This window comes from Vidua chalybeata, chromosome 21, assembly GCF_026979565.1.
Source record: "Vidua chalybeata isolate OUT-0048 chromosome 21, bVidCha1 merged haplotype, whole genome shotgun sequence".
NCBI lineage: Eukaryota > Metazoa > Chordata > Aves > Passeriformes > Viduidae > Vidua > Vidua chalybeata.
This window is the reverse complement of record NC_071550.1, coordinates 10,653,890-10,676,507: the sequence shown is the minus strand read 5'-3', so window position 1 is coordinate 10,676,507 and position 22,618 is coordinate 10,653,890. Positions and strand designations below refer to the sequence as shown.

Below are 22,618 nucleotides of genomic sequence, written 5' to 3'. Positions count from 1 at the left end.
AGGGAGGACAGTGGAGGTGTCAGCTGCTGGCGATGTCTGGGGGACCCTGCTGCCACCAGGATCTGCGAGGAAGCGAGCAGGCCTGTGAGCACTTGTACACCTGGCAGCTCAGCACCTCAGCCCCAGGGCCCCAGCAGGCACCTGGCTAATGCAGGCCGGGAGACAGACATTGCTAGGCAGAACATTCTTCCTTGAACCCATCTCACGTACTTGCCAACTTCTTCACTTCTTGCAAAGAATTTGCAAAGAATTTGCAAAGAATTGTTTACTGTAATGATAAGATCATGAGGTGCAACGAGGGGAGACCTCAGAGAATTGTGCAGCTCCTTCCAAGGGGCAGCTCTGATCTCTGCTCCCTGTGACAGGAACAGGAGCCAGGGAACGGCTAAGGCTGGGCCAGGGCAGGTCAGGCTGGAGAGCAGGAAAGGTTCTTCCCCCAGAGGGTGCTGGCACTGCCCAGGCTCCCCAGGGAATGGGCACGGCCCCGAGGCTGCCAGAGCTCCAGAAGCGTTTGGCCAGCGCTGCCAGGGATGCCCAGGGTGGGGTTGTTGGGGGGTCTGGGCAGGGACAGGAGCTGGGCTGGATGATCCTGGTGGGTCCCTTCCAGCTCAGGGCATTCTGTGATTCCATTTGGGTCACCAAAGACTGAGAAGACCTTACCAATGTATGAACGATGCGGGGAACCAGCAGCTTGACCCACACAAGTTATCCACTTCAAGAAGCACAGCACCCCCAGGAAAGCTCCACTCCATGCCTGCAGTGGCCCAGTGGCCACCACTGCTCACAAACAGCCCTGGACAACAACACCCTCAGCTGCACAGGTAACAAAAACCTGCCCTGCTCCAGCTGAAACTGTAGCTTGAGCCTGTACAGCCCAACTGCGCTGCCCTTCTCAAAGAGCCAAACTCATTTCCTTTCAGCTTCTAACACTGGGAGATTCAAGTCCCTGAGGAATATTTTCCAAAATTGTACAGCCAATTGTATAACCCGAGGAACCCACATGGAGCAGTTTGATAGAGCCAGCACTTCCCAAGCAGTGCTGAGTCCCTCCTGTGTGCTCGCTCACATGTTCAAACTTTCCTCACAGCACTGCTACACTCCAGCAAGCTCCTCCTGACAAAACAGCTTATTCCTTGAGGAGACTCAGGCAGAGTTTGACATTACAAAGATCAGCAGTGGGCAGACAGTCCTGGCTGTTTTGAAAAAGAGACTGTTCTTTCATGAACATGTAACCCAAACAAAGCTCGGTGAATTGGTGTAAAATCAAAAATGATTACACAGTCTCTTTTGAACCAGAGCTGCATCCTATTCAGCACAGAATAAAAACTGTAAGAAAGGCAAGAGCAAATTAATCCCTGAAATGAGTAAGTGAACCACAGCTGTGTGCAGAGGTGTGAGGGTAACCCCTTGTTAGGCACTCTGCTTTTGAAGGCAAGATGAGCAGCAGCCAAGAATAAATCACATTGTGTGGGTACCACAAGCCATGGAATGAGCAAAAAAAAAAAAAAAGTGTTACAATAATCAAGAGTCTAAAATGACAGCAGCCACACATTTAGAGTTAACATGAAATGTGGCCACACCCTTGGCAGAACCAGAGATGTAATAAAGAGGAAATTATTTAAATGCATTAAATCCATGTAGAGCTGGAGTGTCTCCTGCCCTGGCTCAGTAGTGTGGGGCAAGGATCAGAGCAATGCCCAGCCCAGCAACTGCACAGGAGCCAGAGCTCACCTGTGCAGACACACCTGCAGCTTTGCTCTCCCAAACAGACTCAGAGATGGACTGAAGCACTGGGCAGAGAATTTGGCTGCTATATTATGACAAGAAAAAGAGGTTTTGATGCATTTTTTATGTCAGTTGCTACCACGACAAGCAGGGGCAGGTATGGCCTGCAGGAACAGCAGCCCCAGAGCAGGACACCAACAGGAACCACTCCTCACATGTCAGTTTCAAATTGGTTTCTGGGCTGTTACTGTTCAAATGTTTGCACAACAGAAATTCGACTTTTTTTTCTTTTGCTTAATTCCTCCATTCTTCTTATATATATCTCCTTTTTCTTCATTAGCAAATTCCTTCTTCACATTCAGTGTGGCAAGTACAAGGGATACACAACTTTGTCCATGAGATAGGGTCAGAGAAGGCACAGAACCCTCATGTGTTACAGGTGATCAGACAGAAGCTGAAGAGTTTTTAACTGCTCCTGGTCTGATCAGATTCCAAAACACTTTGTCTTTCTTTACCTGCATTTCCACCTATTCCTTGCAGAAGAAACTGCAAAGAGGATTATTCTGTAAGAATTAGCAACACATGATTTTTTTTTCTGCTGTAGAAATGTCTTCAACAGAAGCAATTGCCTCAACCCTCAAACAGGTCTGTTCAGAGCCAGCACAAGGGGCTGTGCCCAGAGCAACAGCCCAGCCAGTGGCAAAGCTGAATAAGCTGTTAATGACACAAGCAGGGTTTACTGCCTGATTCTCACCTGCAGCCCACGAAGCAGGATTTGCCCCAGATCTCCCAGCAGGAAATTCAGTCAACACAGGTGGGAAAAGGACACGCCGCTCCTGATCTCAAACCCCTGGACAAGGCTCTCATCTGCCAGGCCCAAGGTCATGCCACTTGGTCACATTGCAACACCGAACCTCCAGGTGTATTCCAAAAGAGTCAAAGTCCTCTATCCCCTGGGAAAACAGCTTTCCAGATTTCCAATATCCCACATATACACACCCCCTTCTTTCAGTTTTCTGCAAGATTTTTTCAGACTTTTATCGCTGACATCTGCCATAGTTCCTCCAACATTGTATCAATTTATTACACATTCATTCAGATGAGAGATGAACATGTGAATCTGCTAGATGTTCAGCCCTTGGCACTTGTCCTGTTTCTGTTCATGTATTTCTGTTCCTCAGTTCCTTTGTGACCAGCCCTACCTCCAGTGCCCCTGGTTACCAAGGGAGCTGCTTGAGAAGGCTGCCAAGAATCCTCAGAGAGCTACATCAGAGAGCTACAAAAAATATGTTTTTATTTAAAGACATATTACACAGACTCAGTAATTAGCTTTTGAATTAAATTACTAAAACTCGGTTCAGAAGAACACTCTTAATTCCAATGACATGTCTCTGTCATTAGCCCAGAGGTGCCCTATTCATTCCCTCTCCTCCCAGGTTACATCACTGCACACATCAGCAAGTTATTTAATGCACATCTGGGTAAATGATTTATTCACAGGAGCAGCTACTTTGGTTGTCTGAGTATAACTGAGCCTCTGTGAACTGGCATCCACCTCTGTGTGGATCCCTCTGCACCACCTGAGAGCTGAGAACTGCCAGCACAGGGAGCTCACCTCTCTCCATGCTGCCTCTGGAGAATCCCACAAGTTGCACTTTTTCCAGCGGTGCCAGTTGCTGTTTGCAGTGGAAAAGAGCAATTTGAAGTGTTCAGTTTAATCCTTCTGTGTCTGCACGGGCTCTGTGCACCCCACACTGACTGAGGGGCTCTGTGTGAGCAGCCTCTGCCCCAACAGAGAGCAGTGTTTGCACTGCTGAACTGCAACATGCAGCACAGCTCTGTGCAGGTGAGTGGCAGCATTCCTACTGGCAGCACTGTTGCCTTAGGAACTCCAGACAGAGCTTTTCTGATGGAGCATTTATGTTCCAGAAGATACATTTTGCTGGTTTTTCTCCAGATGTTAAAATTTGATTGTTTCTGCCCCACTGCTTGCCCAAACTGGCCTGGCCCCCCAAGAGTGCCCAGGAGTCTGCTCTGAGCACACCTTCAGCTGAGGAGCTCCCAACACTGAAAGGCCTTCCCCTCTGCCCAAACTCCTCCTTTAATTACCCTCCACCACTGCTGGGAAGTTGGGTCACATTTCACAGAATTTGTGTAGCTGTGCCTCAGTTACTGCATCCCACTGTGTGCTTTGGGAAGGCTGACAGAATCCAGCTGTGGGAGAACTTCCCACAGGCATGCATTGCCAGAGTGCCTGAGTCACTCCTCAACTCTCTTCTCTTGAATGTGCCTGAGTAAGCTGAGCTTATTCAGGGCTCGTTTTCCGGAACCGGAGCATTTCTGTGCCTTGCCCTGAACTCCCCAGGATTTTTCTATCTCACTGGAGAGCTGCTGGAACCAGAGATGCCCTGGCAGCCTATTCTAACCATGAGCACACACATGGTCCCTGCAGCTTGATTTTCTTTAGAAAAACTGAAAACCACACAAGCAATCAACTCCTTCCCCAGCAGTGCAGTTCAGACTGTGCCACTACTGATGCACCTGTGTCCTGCCAGTCCCCCTGCAGCCCCAGCAGTGGCTGTGGTGAGAAGCTGTCCTGGTATCAAGATCCTCCTGCCACGTGGAACCACCCAAGCAGGCAGGCAGGCCAGCAGCACCTCGTCCCTGCCATGTCCCCTCTGTGTCAGCAGGGACCCCGAGCAGCAAAGGTGACACAGCTGCTTTGGGCTCAGCAGGGACTGCACCAAGGTGTGGGGAGCAGCTGGTTCCCACCCATCCACAGCTTCCATTTAACAGCTGAGGCACCGTTTGTCCTAAGGCTGTTCTTAAATTGTGGATGGCAACACCACCTGTTTAATTAACTTGTCAAGTTGCACTAGAGTTCAATTCCTAGGAAAATCCAAGTATGTGGTTCTAAGCATTCATCAGTTGACTCAGATGCTGAAATGCCTTCCCAAGAAGAAACACCAGTTTCCAGATCTCCTTTCCCACCACACGTGGGTTAGCCTTTAATCTTTACATTCATTGCATCTGCAGGATCTAATTAGACACAAAATTTTAGCCGCTCATTTTATTTCACTCCTGCTGCTGACATCACGTTAACAAACTGTCTTTCTTTTCCTAAACCACATTTTATCTTTCCATGTGTGGACAATACGCGCAGTACTTCCAATTCCCCTGACTCTCCCATCCTCTGCGACATTTCAAACCAGCGGCAGGGAGCCCAACCAGCTGGTTTCAGACCGAAACCTCCCAGCAGGGCTGCCGCGGCTGTCTTTGGTTTGTTCACTTGCACTTAACTCCCTCCAGCCGGTGGGACCGCTGTGATCGGTCCCGCCGCCCCGCGGAGCAGAAGGCGCAATCCCGCCACTTCTGACCCTGCTCTCTCCGCACCGGCTCCTCGGCCCGGCCCAACCCCTCAGCCTGGCCCGGCCCGGCCCGGCCCCAGAGCGGACACCAGGAGCGGCCCCGCCGCGCCGGCCCCGCTCGCCGCTCCTCCGGGGCTCCGAGCCGCTCGGGCTCGGGCCGGGCCGGCCCCGCTCGCCGCTCCTCCGGGGCTCCGAGCCGCTCGGGCTCGGGCCGGGCCGGCCCCGCTCGCCGCTCCTCCGGGGCTCCGAGCCGCTCGGGCTCGGGCCGGGCCGGGCCCGCCCGGGACTCACCTGGCTCCGCCGGTCCGCCGCTCAAAGCCTTCCCCGCCGCTGCTCGCCGCAAACGTCAGCGGCTCCGGAACGTCCCGCGCACGGCGCCGCACTCCCATCGGTCTCCTGTTCCTGGGCACCGACGCGCGGCGCCGCCAGGGGGCGATGCCGCCCGCGGCAGCGCGCGAGCCCGGGCCGGGGACTCTACCGTATATACCGGAGGACGGCGCCGCCGATGCCTACCGTACTTACTGTAGCTAACTCGCACTCACACGACCCTGAGAATATCTACTATATTCAATTTACTTTAAATGCTTTATTCAAAGAAGCTCCCAAAGCGCTATTTTTGCCGCTGCAGCGCTGGCCGCGGGTTCGCTTCTAGCGGCTGGTCAGGTGCCCTCTGGTGCCCTCAGCCAGCAGCATCTCCCCAGTGCCCGCTCAGGTGTGGCCGCCGCCCTCACCGGTCTGTCCCGCCGGGTCCGGCCGCCTGCCTCGGTCCGTGTCCCATTCTGGGATCCGTCTCTCCTCCCGGGCTCCGTGTCCCCCTCCCCGCCCCTCCCAGGACCATGTCCCATTCCGGGCTCGGTGTCCCCCATTCCTGGTCCATGTCTCCCTATGGAGTCCGTGTCCCATTCCGGGCTCGGTGTCCCCCTTCCGGGGCCGTGTCCCATTCCGGGCTCGGTGTCTCGTCCCACCGCCCAGGGGAGGAGCGGAGCGGGCAGATATGACCGCGCTTTCCCGCCCCGCCCCGGCAGGTGCGGCGCAGGTGAGGCGCGGGCGGTCGGCAGGTGCGGCCCCGCCGGCTCCGTGCCCGTGCCCGTTCCCGTTCCCGAGCCCGTGCCCGGCCATGGCGTACCGGGAGCTAGTGCGGCGCTGGCACGAGGCCGTGCGGGCGGCGGATCGCGGGCACTGGGACGCTGCCCTGGACACCTTCGGCGGCATCGCGGAGCCTCCGGCCCGGATCTGCTTCAACGTGGGCTGCGTGCAGCTGCTGGCCGGGCGGCCCGAGGCAGCCCTGAGGGTGAGCGGGCCGGGGAGCGGGGGGATCCCGGCGACGGGCGGCTCGGCTCCCCCGAGTCCGTCTCGGAGGGAATGATGCTGAAACTAGATCTGGAACCCGGCGTTTTGTGTCCTGCGTGTCCAGCGGGAATGTGAGCAGGGATGTCAAAGGGTGAATGGTTGGAGGAAAAGGTTTAGCAGATTGAATCATAGAAAAGTGAAAAAGGTTGAAGTTAAAATGGCAGGTGTGGCCCTCGAGGACAGGGTTCGGTGGTGAACTCAGTGATACCGGGTTAACAGCTGGACTCGATCTTTGAGGCCTTTTCCAACCTTAATGCTTCTGTGATTCCATGGTTCTCTAAATGTTATGGAAATCCAGATCAGTGGGCAGAATAATTTTGAAACAAGATAACAGAGACAGAGAGTACTTAAATTAGATACTGGAAACTGCATCCAGCAATGTACCTTAAGTTTTGTTAAAGCTAAATCAATTAAAATCCTATCCTTTAGGTGAACTTAGCTCATTATCATGTGAAAACCACACCTCTAAAGCTCAGCCTGCTTGATTCCAAGAGAAAACCTCAACCCACTGGACATGCACAATAAATTTAAAATGTATTGTAGCTTTAAATCAAAGCAGGAAAAAGATTGTCCAATAGCTGTTTTGTAGGCGTGGGTTAGACACGAGATGGGTGTATTTTGAAAGTACAAATATGTTGCTTGGCAGTGGAGACTGCCAGAACGAAGCTGCTGTGCTGGAAAAACACTGCCCTTAGGAAGGGAGAGGAGGTGCCCTGAGGAAAAGCCTTTTTGTGCCAGCACCTGGTGTGTCTGCACGTCCATCCATCATCCATCCATCCCCATCCATCCCTCCATCCATCCATCCATCCATCCATCCATCCATCCATCCATCCATCCATCCATCCATCCATCCCATCCATCCATCCCTCCCTCCCTCCCTCCCTCCCTCCATCCATTTCCAGGGAGGAGATGCAGATAAACCTTTCCTCAAACAGCATAAGGAGGAGCTGAGGCTGTGCTGGAGGGGCTGGGGCAGTGCCTGCAGCCCTGGGCAGGGCAGTGGCTGTTTGGGACATAGTGAGCACATGGCAGTGGTACCATGGAGATGAGGGAGAGAGCTCAGGGGAGACTTCTGAGCCCCAGTGAAGGGGCAGTGACTGGGAAGAAGCTCAGCTCTACTTCTGTGTGGATCAATGTTTGGTTATTGTTATTTCAGCTATGGCCCAGTGAGGCTGGTGTTCAGCAGGTGTGTGGGGGCACCGGGACTCACCTTCCCCTGCAGTGCTGTCCCTGTGCAGGCAGGGCAGGGAGGGCTGGGCTTTCAGCACTCGTTATCCCACGAGGTGTCTGCAGTGGCAGGGGAAGGAGCACACCCCTGATGCTGCCTCAGGAGGACTCCTGGCTCTCACAGCACGCTGAACCACGAGCTGCTACCACAAGCACTGCCTGTTTTCAGCTGGGGCACTGAAGCAGAAGTACTGACTTAGAGCCCATTGTGAGAAGCCCTGCAGCTTCCTCCCTCTCACCCTTTCATCACCTCAACCCTCCCCAGCCTGGCCAGTCCCGCTGCTCCCACTGGCCAACTCTGCCTCAGGCTACAGTTTTCCCATTTTAAGAAGCCAGATGGCCAATGCAGCTCATTTATGTCCAGTCCATTGTAGCAAGCAGGGGTAAAAGCCTGAAGCTCAGCTCACACAGAGCTGACTGGGACGATGACTGGGACCTGTGTCCAGCCCTGGGAGCTGGGCAGGAGCCATGGGGTTGTGTCTGTGAGGCGGCTGGGACGTGGCTGGCTGGGTGTGTATGCCCGGCCACTGACAGGACAGATCCCAGCTGGTCCCTGTGACGTGCCTGTGTCTTTCTCCTCAGGCATTCGATAAAACCATTGAGAAGGACAATTCCCTGGCTGTGGGCTACTTCCAGAGAGGGTTTGTCCACCTGCAGCTGGAAATGTGAGTGAGGTGCACAACCAGTGCAGTCTTTGGTTCTCTCCTTTCAGTCCTGCTTTATTCCTAAACCTAAATGATTCTTTGATTCCAAAATTCACTTCTTCCAGCAATCACATAGGGTTGACAGGGTCTGCTTTAGCCTTGGAAACCTTGTCACATGTCAGTAAGTCTTATCTCTGGTAAGAGCTGCGCAACTCTGGGGCCCCAGGGATGTCTGACACACAACATTGCTGTCCCCTACACACAGAGACTCCTGGATGCAAGGCTGCCACAATGTTATGTTGCCATTCAGATTTTCTCTGTAAATTAAAATAAATATAATTGTGCTGCTTGGTGTGTCTTCACGTGACACACATGAGTCTGGCCTTCCTAAAAATGCAGCCTGCACACACTCCTGCCAGCAGACCTCAGGGGCCTGATCTCAGTCTCACTGATAAAATATTGAGGTTGCTCCTGAAGTGTCATGGGATTGATTACTCATTGTTTCCATGGTTAAATCCCAGTGACATCCTCCTCAGGGAGCTGGGTGATGTATTTTACAGATCTTGTCTTACCTTTGAGCTCAGTTATTTTCTTTCCCTTTGTTTCCCCCATATTTCCCAGACCTTAATCTACACAAAATGCCTGTCTTTATTTCTGGAAGGGAGCTAAAGGGAGCTGTTCTGGCTTCTCCAGTAGAGAGGCTATGCCTGGGGCTGGTGGAGCCCCAGGCAGGGCTCTCTGGAGCTGCTCCACCACCAACAGAAGCAAATGGGCCCCAAGCACAGCCACTACAGGGGCAGCAGAGCTGGCAGCTGCCTCCTGCCCAAAGAGCTGATGGCCTCCAGCCCCCAGGGCTCTTTCCTTCATCAGAAGCTGCTCCCACCCACCAACACCCACCTGGGCACCTGCTCTTGGTCGGGTGCCCACTGCACAGCTCCTCCTGGGCCCTTCCTTTCACCATCTGCAGCCTCAGTGGGCACCCGCTTGGATTTAAGTTGCATAGCTGGTGTAAATTCAGACTAATACCCTCCTTATCCACAGAGGTTCTCTAAATTTCTAAATGTTGAGGTTCTAAATTTTGAGTTTCTCAGTTTTGATGCTCTGACCATGTGTGTGCCCTCTCTGGACCCCATCAGTCAGGTTCCCAGCCCTTCCGTCCTCCTGGGACATGTGCTGGGACAGGCAGGGAGCTCCCAGCGCTGGGTGACTTTGGTTCTTTATAACACATCTCTGGTGCAGCTCTACTTGCACAGATTGCAGAGCAGAACAGATATTATTTGCTAGTGTGAATTTTAAGCTTTTTAAACAGTCTCCAGCTGTTTTAGGCTCAGTTTCTTGTGTCACTCTGCATTGCAGGTATGAAGAAGCTCTCTCTGACTATCACATGGCCTTCAGTCACCTAAGAGAAAATCTTTTCATCGATTACAAGCAGCTAGGGCTGAGGCACATCCTCTATGCCTGGGAGGTAAGAGTCAGCCTGGCTCAGCATTCCTTCCCCACTGTTGGGGATGTCAGTAGCAGGCATTAGTGACCCAAGACTTTTTCAAGAAAGTACATTAGAACTGTAAAAATATTCCGCTTGCATTTTTTTTAAAGTAACTTAATCATAAAAGTTGTAAACCAACATCATCTCTGGAAAGTTTAGCAAATGATGCAGTTTGAAAAGTAAAATTGTTCAGAGTGGATGCACAGGAATTTCTATATTGAGTGGGTTTTGTTTTCTCTATATGTGACAAAGTGGTGGCTGCCCCATCTCTGGGAGTGTCCAAGACCAGGTTGGACAGGGCTTGGAGCAACCTGGTCTGTAGAAGGTGTCCCTGCCCATGGCAGGGGTGGAACTAGGAGCTTTAAGGTCCTTCCCAACCCAAACCAGTCTGGGATTCTGTGTAATATTTACACTTGGATGTAAATACAAGTGTAGTATTTACAAGTTTAGTGAACTCCTCAGCTCTCAGGGCTGAAAGAGTTTGAAACATTGACAGATGAGAACAGTACTGATGCATAATGTAGGCTCTGGAAAAGTCAGGTGCATGAAAGCCTCTTTCCAACTCCAGCAACTGATCTTAATATTCTCTCTGTGCCTGAACTTACACCCCATGCTCAGGCTGTGTTTGTAATGCTTCACCCTGTACCTCTTACTGTCACACAGAGCCAGCCTGCTCTGTTCAAGGAAGCTCAAAGGCTGAACTGATTGTAAATGTTTGTAATATTTGGACATATGTAAAGGATTCCTAGAAACTGTCCTTTACTGGAAGGGTTCATTTTGTTTTCTCTGAGTCCACACGCACAGATTGAAAAGCAGGAAAGAGGATTTAACTCCTTACTTCCGTGAGAGTGAGGAGTCATTGTGTAACTCCAGTCAAGCATCTCAACAATTTTCATGCACCTTATAGCTGGCAGGAGGAAGCTATCCTTGGCATCCGTGCTATTACCCAAACCTCCCTGGCTTTAACAGCTTCAGTGCCACGCCGCTGCCTTCTCTTGGAAATGAGCAGTTCGCTGGGAAAGGGGCAGGGCTCAGGAGTGTCCCAAGGAGGCTGGAGCCCTTCCAGGTGTGGACACACGACCCCTTACTCCAGGTATCACCAGGACATGTGCTGGCACCATGCTGGCCCTCCAGACTTGGGATCAGCATCCTGATTCAGCTGTATCTCATTCTTACCTGGAGCTCATTTTTCAAAATACACGAACATCATCCTCCAGCAGAATTGTGCCATCAGCTTTCCCCATGCATGGCCTCTGACGTGCTGCATCTGATCTCCTAGTGGGAGATACATGCGTGCTTTGAAAACCCAGAAATATTTGCCTCTTGCAAGGCTGTGACACTTCTGACTGAGTGAGAATTGCTGCCTTGCCTCCCGAGAGGACCTGTCCCTGCAGTTCCTGCACATGCTCAGGGTTGCCATTCCCCACACTCCCAAACAGAGTCTCCTACTGCCATGATTAAGGAGTAAAGGAAAAGCATCCTGTGAGCTCCAGCTCGTCCTGCTTGTCCTGAGCAGGGTGTGCAGCCAGGTAAACACCTCAATTCCCAGCTGATAACCCTATCACAGGAGATAAGAAGCTGTCTGACAGTGCTCTGGCTGTGGCCCAGCTGGCCAGTGACAGGGAGAGATCTCCCACTCTCAGTATAGACCACAGCTCCCCAACACCCCATCTGCAACACTCCCACAGCCTGCTCTTCCCCAAGAACAGACTGACATGTTGCTGAAGGGTGACAAGCTACAGCTGACAGTTTGCACATTCACAGCCCACTACAAAATGAAATAGTTTCAGTTCAGATATTTTGCAGTGACAGGGAGTCAGGATTACAAAAATCATTACCTAGTTGCATGTAGATGAACACCCAAGGAAAGCTTCCTGGCCTTTTGGATGAAGAAAGGATCAGATTTAAACAGTGTGGTACCAGAGTCTTCACCTGCTGTCCTCACGTCTCTCATCACCTTGACCAGCAGTTCCAGCACACCCAAGCCTTTATTTTTCCTTTCTGATTGTGAAATTTTCCCAGCTATGCTGCTCAGAGTGCCTCTCCTGTTGCTGAATTCTTGGTGTTTTAGTGTCTGTCCCTGTTTCCTGGCTGAGCTCAGGAGGATGTGTTGGGTGTCCCTTGGTCCTGGCCCTCGGAGTCCCTTCCCTGTGCCCACTCCAGGTGCTGTACAGCACTGCAGCAGTGCAGTGCCACCTGCAGCAGTGGCAGGAGGCCAGAGTCACCCTGGAGAAGGCTGTTGTGTGGAGACCTGAAAGAAGAATAGCAATCCTGAAGCTGGCCCTGGAGCGGGTGCAGGTAAGGCCACCTCTGTGAGTTCCTGGGTGTGTGCATCAGGCTGCAGCTCAGGGATGTGTGCTAGAAGTTGTCAGTTTGAGTGTTCCTGACACCTGCATGTTCCTGCCATCCACCAACCTGCTTGGCCACCTGCTGGCACAGTCTAAGCCATTTGCACATGATGCTCTGCCAAAGCAGGGCTTCAGGTTGATTGAGGAACTCCATCACCCCCAGGTGCTTCACTGCCCAGAAACACCATAGTGAAGAATTTTGGGATGACCTCTGAAGCTGGGGACATGGCTTCCTGGTCCCTCATGTTCAGGAGCTCTGTTCCATTTGTACTTATCTTGCAAAACCAGTTGCCATGTGCAGTGTTTCAAGTGCAGAACCCCTACAAGTGCAGGTTTGGAGAATCTCCTTTTCGTGGCACTGGCTGGCTTTTTTTGAGTCCCTTTGGCCTCAGGAACAATTGGTGGCAGCTCAGATATTAATGTCAATCACTTTTAGAGCTTAAGTAGGGTGTGAAAGTGTTTCTAGGGCCGCTTCTAAGTAAAAGTTTCCTGTTAAACTCCTTTATGATCTGAAAAAATTTGCAGAGCTCTAATTTACTCTTCCTGAATGATTCATTAGTTTGTTATCTTCATACTTTATAAGAGATTCATACTTTGTTTTTAATCTGATCATCTCTTCTGGCATCACATTTGTGCTTTTCCAGTATTATTTATATTTGCTATTATCACATTACTCCGTGGCTGAACAGAAAACATCTGAAGTCAAACAGAAAAGCTGTTTGGAAGATTTGTTTGATAAACCTTCCTGCACTACCTCCCTTCCCACCCGCCCCCTGCCAGCAGTGTCAGTCCTTGCCTCCACACTGGGGAGGGGCTGCTGAGCTCTCAGTTAGCTCGTGCTTTTGTGGAGTCTGAGTGGCCTTTGTCGAGTTCACAGCAATTTCTGCCCCAATGTCTTCCTGGAGCTGCTCTTGCACACCTAAGCTGTATTTGCTTTTCAGGGCTCTGATGTTGCATTCAATGCAAATTGATGGCTTTTTCTTTACCTGCTTTCCCTACCCCAGGACCACCTGTTTTTAGAGCCCATGCTGGTTCCCCTCGGGGAACTTTTCAGACCACAAAAGAAGGAAGTTGAGCAGCTGGATTCAAAAGATTTCCTGGGTAAACCCAAGGTAACAGGCCCGTAATTGTCACAATTAACAGCAGCAGAAAAAAATCTTGCCTCTGCAGTGAGCAGTGTTGTGTGGGCATCCAGAGCAGGATGGGCAGAGCTTGCAGCCAGTCCAGGCAGTCAGGACACAGAAGCCAAAATTTGTTAGAATTGCTACCCCTTCTACCAAAAAATGCTCTTTGGCACTAAAATACCTTCCCAATCTGGGTCACTTTAAAGTCTGAAAGGGCTGAGCAGGTACTCTGGGAACCTATGGTTGCCCTTTTGCTGACAATGATGTTTTTAAGAGGGGCATGTTGTCCCAGCATGCTGCTGCTCAGACCTGCATTTCCAGGGGGACAGGTTGGCATTCAGGGGACAAATACTTTGTCACATCCCTTAATGCAAGGCAGCAGAGAATTTCTCTGACCCCTTCTGTGACCAGTGCAGTCAGAACAGAGAGCTCCAAAATGAATAAAGGGAAAATAATAAATTCACATACTTTTAAAGAAACCTTGGAAAGACTAAAAAACTGGGACACAAATGGTTGAAGCTGTCTTGGGAATCCAGCTCTGCCTCTCCCACTGCATGCACAGTTCCATATTTTGCCTGACCTTGGGATGCCAGAAGGAAATGGGTCTGAGTAGATAATCTTGGATGAAGTCTGGAGGTCTCTTCATCTAGCCTAGATTCACTCGTTACTTTGTTCTCCAACAGGTGATCTCATCCATCATTCCCAATGATGAGTACATTGGCTTTGAGCCTCTCAGGCCTCAGGTGAGCAGGACAGGGCTGTGAAAGGAGGAATGATGTCGTGGAGTGCCACAAACGGGCTCAGATCCAAACCATCAGGGGAGGAGTGGACTCTTGGTAAAACCAGTGTAATACCAGCCCGGATCCATGGGGCTGTTCAGAGCCAGGCTCAGCACTGGCTGAAAGGGACTCAGTGATGGAAATCTCCAGCCCTTTAAAGATGCATTTTTGGCTCTTCACCATGTCAAAACAGCAGTGCTTTGCTGTGCTCAGCCTGTCTCTGCTCATCATGTCTCTGCTCATCAAATGTGTCAATGTGAGCACAGCTGCCTCCCACTGTGCTAGGAGTTCCTTGGAACCAGGGGAGGGTGAAGAGATTGTCTTACTTCCTGATGAGATAAAGAGGGAGGGGAAGGAAGAAAAGGCACAGCCTGGTAAGGTGTGGAGCAGCAGACTTTCTGGGTGATGTGGAATGACAAATGGGGTCAAGAGTAGGGACAGAATAGCACAGCCAGGAGGTAAGGTGGCACTGCTGCTATAAGGAGGCACTGTTACAAACGGATCCTGTTGTTTCTCCCACAGAAACAGGGCTTTTATGAACCCGGTGCCAATGCTCTGCGGTGAGTCTTCAGTCCCACCTTGGTCTTACCTTTCTCTCACTACGGTTCAGAAAGTCTTTTATTCTCTGGCTTCTTTGTGTGAAGACTCCGAGGGATCCACACCCACTTCTGACCAGGGTGGAGTGAATGACAAATACACAAGGGCTCTTGTGGCTGCAAAGGACAGTGCAAGTCCCTGGCATCTCTGCAAGAGCCTCTGGGCAGTTTGCAGGACTTGATTCAATGGTCTTGGGACACAGGCATGGATCGTGGCATGCCTGGGGAATGGAAGCAGACAGAGGTTGTGGGACCTGCCCGGGACTGTGGCAGAGGATGCTCACCTTTCCCATCTTAATTCCCAGGACAATTCCAAATACTCAATACCAGCCCTAGTGTCCTGAGCCAAAATCATGTTCAAGCCCCAAGAAAGTAATTTGTTTCAGTGATATTGCACCAGCAGTACTTAGGGGCTGTGTTGAATAATTGTTTTGATCTTGACATTGTTTATCAGTACAATGAAAATGCAGCTGCATTTGGCAAATCAGTGCTTTCCAAGACCCTTTTGTTCCCAGCTGGACCGAAGAGCGGCAATGGAAATCCTGATTTCCCAAATCCCACGCCCTACAGCTGGGGCCGGTGCAGTGTGGCGGCTCGGAGCCATCAGCGCCACGCCCCAGGCCGGTGCAGCGCTCTCCTCTCCCCACAGGGATGCCGAGTCTGGCTACCACCGAGTGCTGTCCCGGTACCGCCCCGAGGAGCCGCCGGGGCCGGAGGTGGCAGCCGGGAGCCTGGTGTTCGTGCTGGGCAGAGCGGCAGATGGCTGGGCCACGGCCATCCACGACGGGCAGGTGAGGGACACGGCCCCGAGGCTGCTGAAGGACACGGCCCCGAGGGCAGGGCAGGGACACGGCCCCGAGGCTGCTGAGGGACACGGCCCCGAGGGCAGGGCAGGGACACGGCCCCCAGGGTAGTGAGGGTGGAACACGGCCCCGAGGGCAGGGCTTGGCCCCAGCCCCCCTGAGCACAATCCTCAGGAGCTCCTTCCCACACCTCCCGGATTTCCTGACACTGGGCTCCCACCGGTCTCTGCCATTCACCTCTGTAGATCCACGAGGATGGTTTCTGGGCTCTCCACCATAGGGAATCCTATTGTGGAGTTGTAGGATAGCAGACCTCACCAAGGACCACCATTTAGAGCAGGATTTTTCACCTGAGAGCTCTGATGGAGCCGAGATGGGCTGGTCCTTACCTGGTCTGTAGTGCCTCTGTTCAATGAACTTTGGGAAGGTTTGAGGAGGGCTTCAGCTGCACAGGCAGGATTTATGAAGGGCTCTAGAGAAGTCCTAAGGATTTAGAGCCCAGCAAATCTGACATCTTCCTGCCAGCCAGAGAGCTGTAGTGTAAACAGACTGAATAGAAACAGATAAACACAACATGGAAAATCTTTTGTTGGCAGAAGCCATTTTTCACCTGTCTAGTTCACTTTTTGAAAGAGCTGCTGTATACCTGCATTAGGTTCAGTGAGTGTATTACCTGCCTGTCTTTCAAAAAAGTCACAAACTTCTTCATAAGACACTATAAACCAGTGAGGTGTTTGAGCAATTGAGGCAGTGCTCTGAAGACTCATAAAAATACAGAATTAAAAGTTGGGTATAAATGAATAGGTTTTTCTTCCTTTCATTTTTAAAAAGAAAGGATGTTCCCACTGCAAATCCTCTGTGACATAAGCATTTAGCATATTCCTAAGTGATATAGGAATAGGGGGAGAGTCTGAAGCATCTGGAGCTGACAGAAACAGTTACACAAGTATTTGGATGTGCTGGTTGACTGCTCAGTGAAGTGCCAGGTGAAATTCAATGTAGAAAAAAATAAAAATAGACTTTCAACAGAAAAATAAAAGCATTGTAAGCAAAAAATTGCAATGCTCAGTTGAAATGAGCAGCAGTGATTGTCAGAAGACACAGAAATTCTGTTGGACTGGTATCTCTGGGCATCCTTGCTGCTCTCTGCCTGAGCATCTGTCTGGGGAGTAGGGGGTTTGGTGGGTGTTTGGTCTGTACCACTGCAGCCACTCCAGCAGCAGCTCTGCTCCCAGCTGGAAAAGCTGCAGAAGGATCGTTGGATATTGTCCAGCAGTTTGTGAGCACTGGGCACTTGGGTGGCTGGGGCTGACCCCAGCCCCTCAGGCACATTTGTGTGGCCATAGGGTGACAGGCAGTGCTGGGGTCGCTGGGCTCCTCTCTCACCCTGCTCTGCTCCGTGTCCCTCTGCAGAAGCTGCACATCCCGAGCTCTCTCCTGGAGCCTGCCTCAAGGATGGACAAATGGGTGAGCTGGCAACCTTGCAACCAGGGGGAGGGAGGGACAAAGACATACATTTGGAACATTTATCTGTAAGATTATCACAGGGTAGGACAACTCTGTAAGAGAAACGTGGAGTATGAAACACTGAGACTATTGACTGAAGACCAAGTGCTCTTAAATGGGAACAACAGAAGAGTTAGGAGTAGGAAAAATCCCTTTGACTTAGGAGAACTTCATCTCTTGTCTCCACCACAGGCATAGCTACACATGATCCCAATCATTTTCCACCTGAACCCAGTGTGGAAGGGTGCAGCTCAGCCCCCTGTTTCCTGTGAGGAAGCTTTCAAGCACATAGTTTTTCTGATGTTGCTATGATTTTTTTAATTGTCATTTTTCCCCTCCAAATGAATCCCTGGTACACACTTGGGTGTTTTCTCCATGGATATATCACTGTGAAGCAGCCCAAGTGGGGAGAGCCCTCAGCAGTGTGAGCAGCCTCCTTCTGTCCCAGCACCAACCCAGCAGGGTGCCAGGGAAGTGTCCCCAAACCTCTGCCCTCAAGAGCCTGATTGCTCCACCTCATCCAACCATTCAATGAGCAGCTCTCCCTGGGGTGCTCCCTGGGGTTACACCCACAAGTCTGTAGCTTGTCACATACCAGCCTTGTCCAGGCTTCCATTTTCTGCCCTCTCCTTTCTGATGCTGTTCTGTTGCAGAAGATCAGCACTGGGATTCCCCTTCCTCCTGCCCAGGTACCTCCCAGCCGCCTTCCCCTGAAGCAGAAGCCAGGTAATCCCTGGGCCCTCAGTGGGTGAAGCTGTGCCCAATCCCCGTTCTTTAGGGGTCCTGAGTAGGTGGTGGCCCCACTGCAGCTTCTGCTGACTGCAGGGCTGTTCCCCTGCCTTTGTCCTGTTCTGCAGATCCTCCTGGGGAAGAAAATGCCTCTGTCAATGATGCCAGTGCCCACATGGAGTCCAAGGTGAGGTGCTCCACAGACTGAAACTGGCACAGCCTCAGGAGACCAGGGCTGGGGAGAGTGCAAAATTCTTGCCCAGAATTCTTGAGCTGCTCCCAAATTACTGGGAAAAAAACTCCTTCCTCTGACCACTTTTCCATTCTAAAGAGAGGCTGCCATGTGGTCTTTCCTCCCAGTTTGTGACCATTTCTGAGACAGCTTCTGAGACTGCCCAAGGCTGACCTTTTGCCACCCTCCGAGGCACCAGGAGCACCAAACACATCAGAGTTCTTGTGCACATGTTTTACAGCCCACTTTGTAAGAGGCAGTTGTCTTTGAACACCTTGCTGTCCCTACCTTCCTCTTCCTGTGTCCCATTTTCTGTCCCTATCAGTCTGGATATCGCAGTTCATTCAAATTTGCCCTGTTGGGTAATGTCCTGTGAGGTACTTCCATGCCATTGCCAGCCCTTGCATGTGATGGCCCTGGAATGATTCCTGTGACCCTCTGGGGACACCACCTCTGTCCCTCAGCTGCAGGTCAGCTCTGCCACATCTGTTTTTAGGGATTTTGGGGTATTTTTTTTGGTGTAGTTCAGCCAGAAGGCAACACTATAGAGGAATGCGGCTGCTCCTCTCCAGCTGGCTGGAGGAATTGGGGCCCTGCACATATAATTTTGGGTTTAGGAGGTTCCTGTAAAATCAGAACCAAAACCAGAATTCCTGAGTCAGAAGAGGAACATTTGATTCCAGTCTTTGAATCCAGAGTTCCCCCTTTGAAATTCAGGTCTGCATTTTGATGATGTTCTACTGCTACATGGCAGCACAGAGACGAGGGATTTTGTCTGTGTCACCTCTCTTGGTATGAGAGCAGATAATGTCACTTGGGTTTGTTAGTCAGTCGTGGTTCTTCTTAGTCCATTGTTATAAATGAGGTCCCTATATGTCCAATTTAATAAACCACAAGATTTAAAATTTAGCAGCAATTTTAATTGAGGTATAAAATAATAATACAATAAAATATAATTCAGCAGTTACAAAAAGAAATTTGGTAGTGGTTCGGATAAAGCTTAAGCAAAACTGACCGGGGTATGGGGAGGACCTCTCACCCTGCCTCATGTACAAAAGGCAAAAGAATCCAAGCGCAACTGTTATACTGTATGCTAATGCATATTCATCAATAGTTCCTGTAAATCTCCTCCTATTTTCAATTCTTGAAGTCTACGTCACTCTTCTGCATAGCGTGTACCTCTTGTTGTTAAGGGGTCTCCTTGGCTCTTTGGTGGTCTTTTCAGAGGAAGGCTCACTGTCTTCCTCCCTGTCCTCTGAATGACCCGGCAGGTTGTGCATGCACATTGAGCTTAGTGTTATATAAGTAAGCATTATGTTCCAATTGAGCCTTATTATTTCATAGATAAGACCACTATTTTAGGTTCCCTATCTGGAATTGAGCCAACTCGATTCATCTCAAGGCAGTTCCTGCCTAGGGAGTTATCTGGGCTTTCATTCGTCTTCAATGCCAATTCTGCTCTAGGAGTTTCCCAACTTTTCCTCTCAAGGCCATTTCTGTGTTAAAATATCTCAATGTTCCATCCTGTATCCTGTTTTCTTAAGAATATCTGTGAACATGTTTTGTGACATTAATTACATATCACTTTCCTCTATTACTTTTTAACAAATATTTTCTAAAATATTGATAGAGTTACAATTATTAGCACGAATGATATTAATTTATCACATCCATGAACTTCATAGTCAGTGGGGATTTTTCCCCCAGAGGGTGCTGGCACTGCCCAGGCTCCCCAGGGAATGGGCACGGCCCCGAGGCTGCCAGAGCTCCAGGAGCGTTTGGCCAGCGCTGCCAGGGATGCCCAGGGAGGGGTTGTTGGGGGGTCTGGGCAGGGACAGGGGCTGAGCTGGATGATCCTGGTGGGTCCCTTCCAGCTCGGGATATTCTGATTCTCCACTCTGACCGAGCCCATCTCCCCACAGGTCCCCCCGAGGTGCGGGGAGGCCTCTGCGGGCGCAGACAGGCCGGCCGTGCTGCGGCTGCGCTGCGAGTGCTCGCTGGTGCTGCGGGCGGGCGAGGCCCCGGCCCTGCCGGCCCTGCGGGCCCTGCTGCGGGACAGGCTGGCTCAGCAGGCACAGCGGGGCACACTCAGGTACGGGGCTGTGGGGTGGGATGGCCCAGCAGCCATTCTCCTCAGGACACGGGCATCCAGCTGCCTCTGGGCTCCTGAGAATGTTTATCTAGGGCCAAAACCAGCAAAGATGTAAGCACACAGTCTGCCTTGAGGGCAAACCTTACTGTGGGCTTTGGGTGGGACAACAGCGTGATCCCCCGTGGGGAAGCACATGCTGTTCCTCTTGTAATCCCCTCCCAGTACATAAATGGCTCAGGGAGGGCTGCAGAGGGACTTATAGCAAAGGCATGGAGTGACAGGACAAGGGGGGATGGCTTCAAACTGACAGAGGGCAGGGTTGGATGGGATATTAGGAAGAAATTCTTTAATATAAGAGTGGTGGGGCCCTGGCACAGGTTGCCCACAGAGAATGTGGATTCCTCATCCCTGGAACTGTTCAAGGCCACATTGGATGGAGCTTGGAGCAACCTAGTGTAGTGAAAGATTCTCTGCCCATGGCAGGGGGTTGAAACTAAATTATATTTAAGGCCCTTCCACGCAAAACTGTTCTATGAGTCTGTGATTCTTTGGGCCTGGAAAGCCTAAAGGATCTTTCCTAGGAAACTGTACCATGGTCAAGAAAAAGTGAGAAGAAAAAACTCTGTGTAGATGCAGCTGCCACAGGTTGGATTTTGTCCCATTCAGCTCAGCCTTTGCAGTAACAAGGATCAATGCAGAGCAAGCTGGAACTCAGGCAGAAGATCCTGGTGTGAGGTCTCCCTGATTGTGACACTCCTTGGGACACACAGTGGCATCAGGAGAGTTTAGGATCTTTCCCTCAAGTTCGTGTGGGAGGAGGTGACAGTGTCACTCCCCACAGTGCCATTTCTGCCTGATGAGCATGTGGGGTGGCCCCATGTCACTGTGCAAGGGGACAAGCTCAGAACTGGCCTGCAAAGGGGACTGTGAAGACTGAGGGTGGCAGAGGGCTGGGCTTGCCTCCAAGTTTGGCTTTAAATGAGATTATTTGCTCAGCATTAATGAACCCTTGCAGCTACAGGCTCCTGGATGGCACAGAGCTGGGGACAGTGTTGGGACAGGAGGACCTGGAGAAGGTGTGGCAGCAGCTGACCGATGGCAGGCTGACACTCTATTGCCAGGTACCTGGGCTGGGACAAAGTTTCTGCTGGGCTGAGCTCCAGTCTCTGCTTTGCTTTGCAATGTCCATGCTGGCTTTTTCCTGCAGGACTCTGACTCCCACTCGGGCAGACCTGTTCTCTACCGGATGCTGGCTCAGCACTCTTACCTGGCACAGGAACTGGGGGACCTGGACTTCAGCAAGGGAGATGTGCTGGATATCCTCTCTGAAGGTAGCTCTCCAGTGCTGTCTCAGGTTCATACTCTCAGGAGTTATAAGCTTGCACTGGGTTTTTCCCAGAGTTAAATTCCAGCCATGAAAACTCTCACTAACCCCACTCATATGGGCCAGGGCTTATTCCTGCTTCTTTATGTTTTCCAGTGAACGAGGACTGGCTGGAAGGACACTGCAATGGCAAGACTGGCATCTTCCCCAAATGCTTTGCCACCCAGACCAGCTGTGATGCTGCCTTCCTATAGGAAACAGGAACCTTTTCCTGCCTGACTGCACCCCCAGGGGCGGGAGACACTCGTCCCAGCTCATTTGGGCCCCAGCCAGCACAGCCAGGAGCTCTGCTGTACCTGGACAGGGGATATCTCCCACTCAGATCCATGGGGTTAGTTCCAGCAGTGATGGCATTTCCCACAGCCTGTTCCCTGACCTGGCATTTTTAACTCGTGCTTACACTGCCGAAGATGTGTCTGTGAAGAGCAGAGAGCAAGGAGAGGGCTCTGGGGTTTGGCTGTGGGAATTGTCCATGTGGCAACTCAGGCTGCTGGGTAGGAGGATGTTCCCCTGGGTGGGAGGAGGTTCTCCTGGGTGGAAGTCTTCATCCCTTCTCCCTTGTTGCTCATGTTGTGGCTGGGAAGACTGAGCCTCACTCGCAAAGCCAAGGGTGGCTGGCTGGGAGCAGGGGGCAGAGCCCTGTTCCCCAGGCTCTCGGGTCACATAACCTTATCTCCACCAGTCAGAGATGCTGCTCTTTCAAAAGGCTTTTGGAACCAGTTTGCAGTGGAATTAATGGGATAACACCATGAGTTAGGACCACTGTCTTCCATAGCAAATAGCTGTGGACCTGACCATTCTTTTGCCAGGTGCCTTGGGCACTTTTCTTAAGCCCTAGGGCCAAGGTGGGATCTTGGAGCACAGGGAAGAGGCAGTTGTGGAAATCCCCACTGCTCAGAGCAGCTCTGGGCTGTGGGAGAGCCCTGGAGGCCCTGGGGAAAGGGCTGACTGGGAAGTGCAGTGCTGGGCTGGTGTTGCAAAGGCTGAAAGCCCTGTCCAATTCCTGCAACTGGGCTGGGCTGATCTAAATAAAACACTCAAGTGCCTGAAGCTGGAACCTGTTCTGGATTTGGTGTCTTGACAAAACTTGGCTATGTAACTTGAATATAAAATAAACCCTGAGCCAGAGTTGGCAACTCTTAAATCAACTTCCACTTGTGTTTTTCTGCTGAGATATGCCAGTAAGTATTTTTAACAACAGCTGACAGTGTCTTTGAGAAGAGAT

The 22,618-nt window shown here is 51.3% G+C and overlaps 2 protein-coding genes across 3 annotated transcripts in view; one reads left to right on the top strand and one right to left on the bottom strand.

Moving 5' to 3' along the window:
- EXD3 (exonuclease 3'-5' domain containing 3) overlaps positions 1-5,458 on the bottom strand; it is a 254,749-nt gene extending 249,291 nt beyond the window's left edge. The window contains exon 1 of the mRNA XM_053961998.1: positions 5,385-5,458. The gene's annotated coding sequence lies outside the window, so the exon portion shown is untranslated. The remainder of the gene's footprint in view (positions 1-5,384) is intronic.
- A 242-nt stretch (positions 5,459-5,700) lies between these two features.
- On the top strand, positions 5,701-22,541 carry NOXA1 (NADPH oxidase activator 1). 2 transcript variants are annotated; one of them, XM_053961819.1, is made up of 15 exons: positions 5,701-6,384; positions 8,253-8,335; positions 9,671-9,779; positions 11,964-12,098; positions 13,153-13,260; positions 13,956-14,015; positions 14,574-14,611; positions 15,297-15,438; positions 16,864-16,917; positions 17,610-17,682; positions 17,814-17,872; positions 19,840-20,009; positions 21,025-21,130; positions 21,217-21,340; positions 21,490-22,541. In XM_053961819.1, exons 1-15 carry the CDS (start codon positions 6,088-6,090, stop codon positions 21,585-21,587), a joined length of 1,656 nt encoding a protein of 551 aa, XP_053817794.1. In that variant the 5' UTR covers positions 5,701-6,087; the 3' UTR covers positions 21,588-22,541. The 2 variants fall into 2 exon arrangements, with proteins under 2 accessions (XP_053817794.1, XP_053817796.1); XM_053961821.1 differs by lacking the exons at positions 17,610-17,682; positions 17,814-17,872.
- The last annotated feature ends 77 nt before the right edge of the window (positions 22,542-22,618 follow it).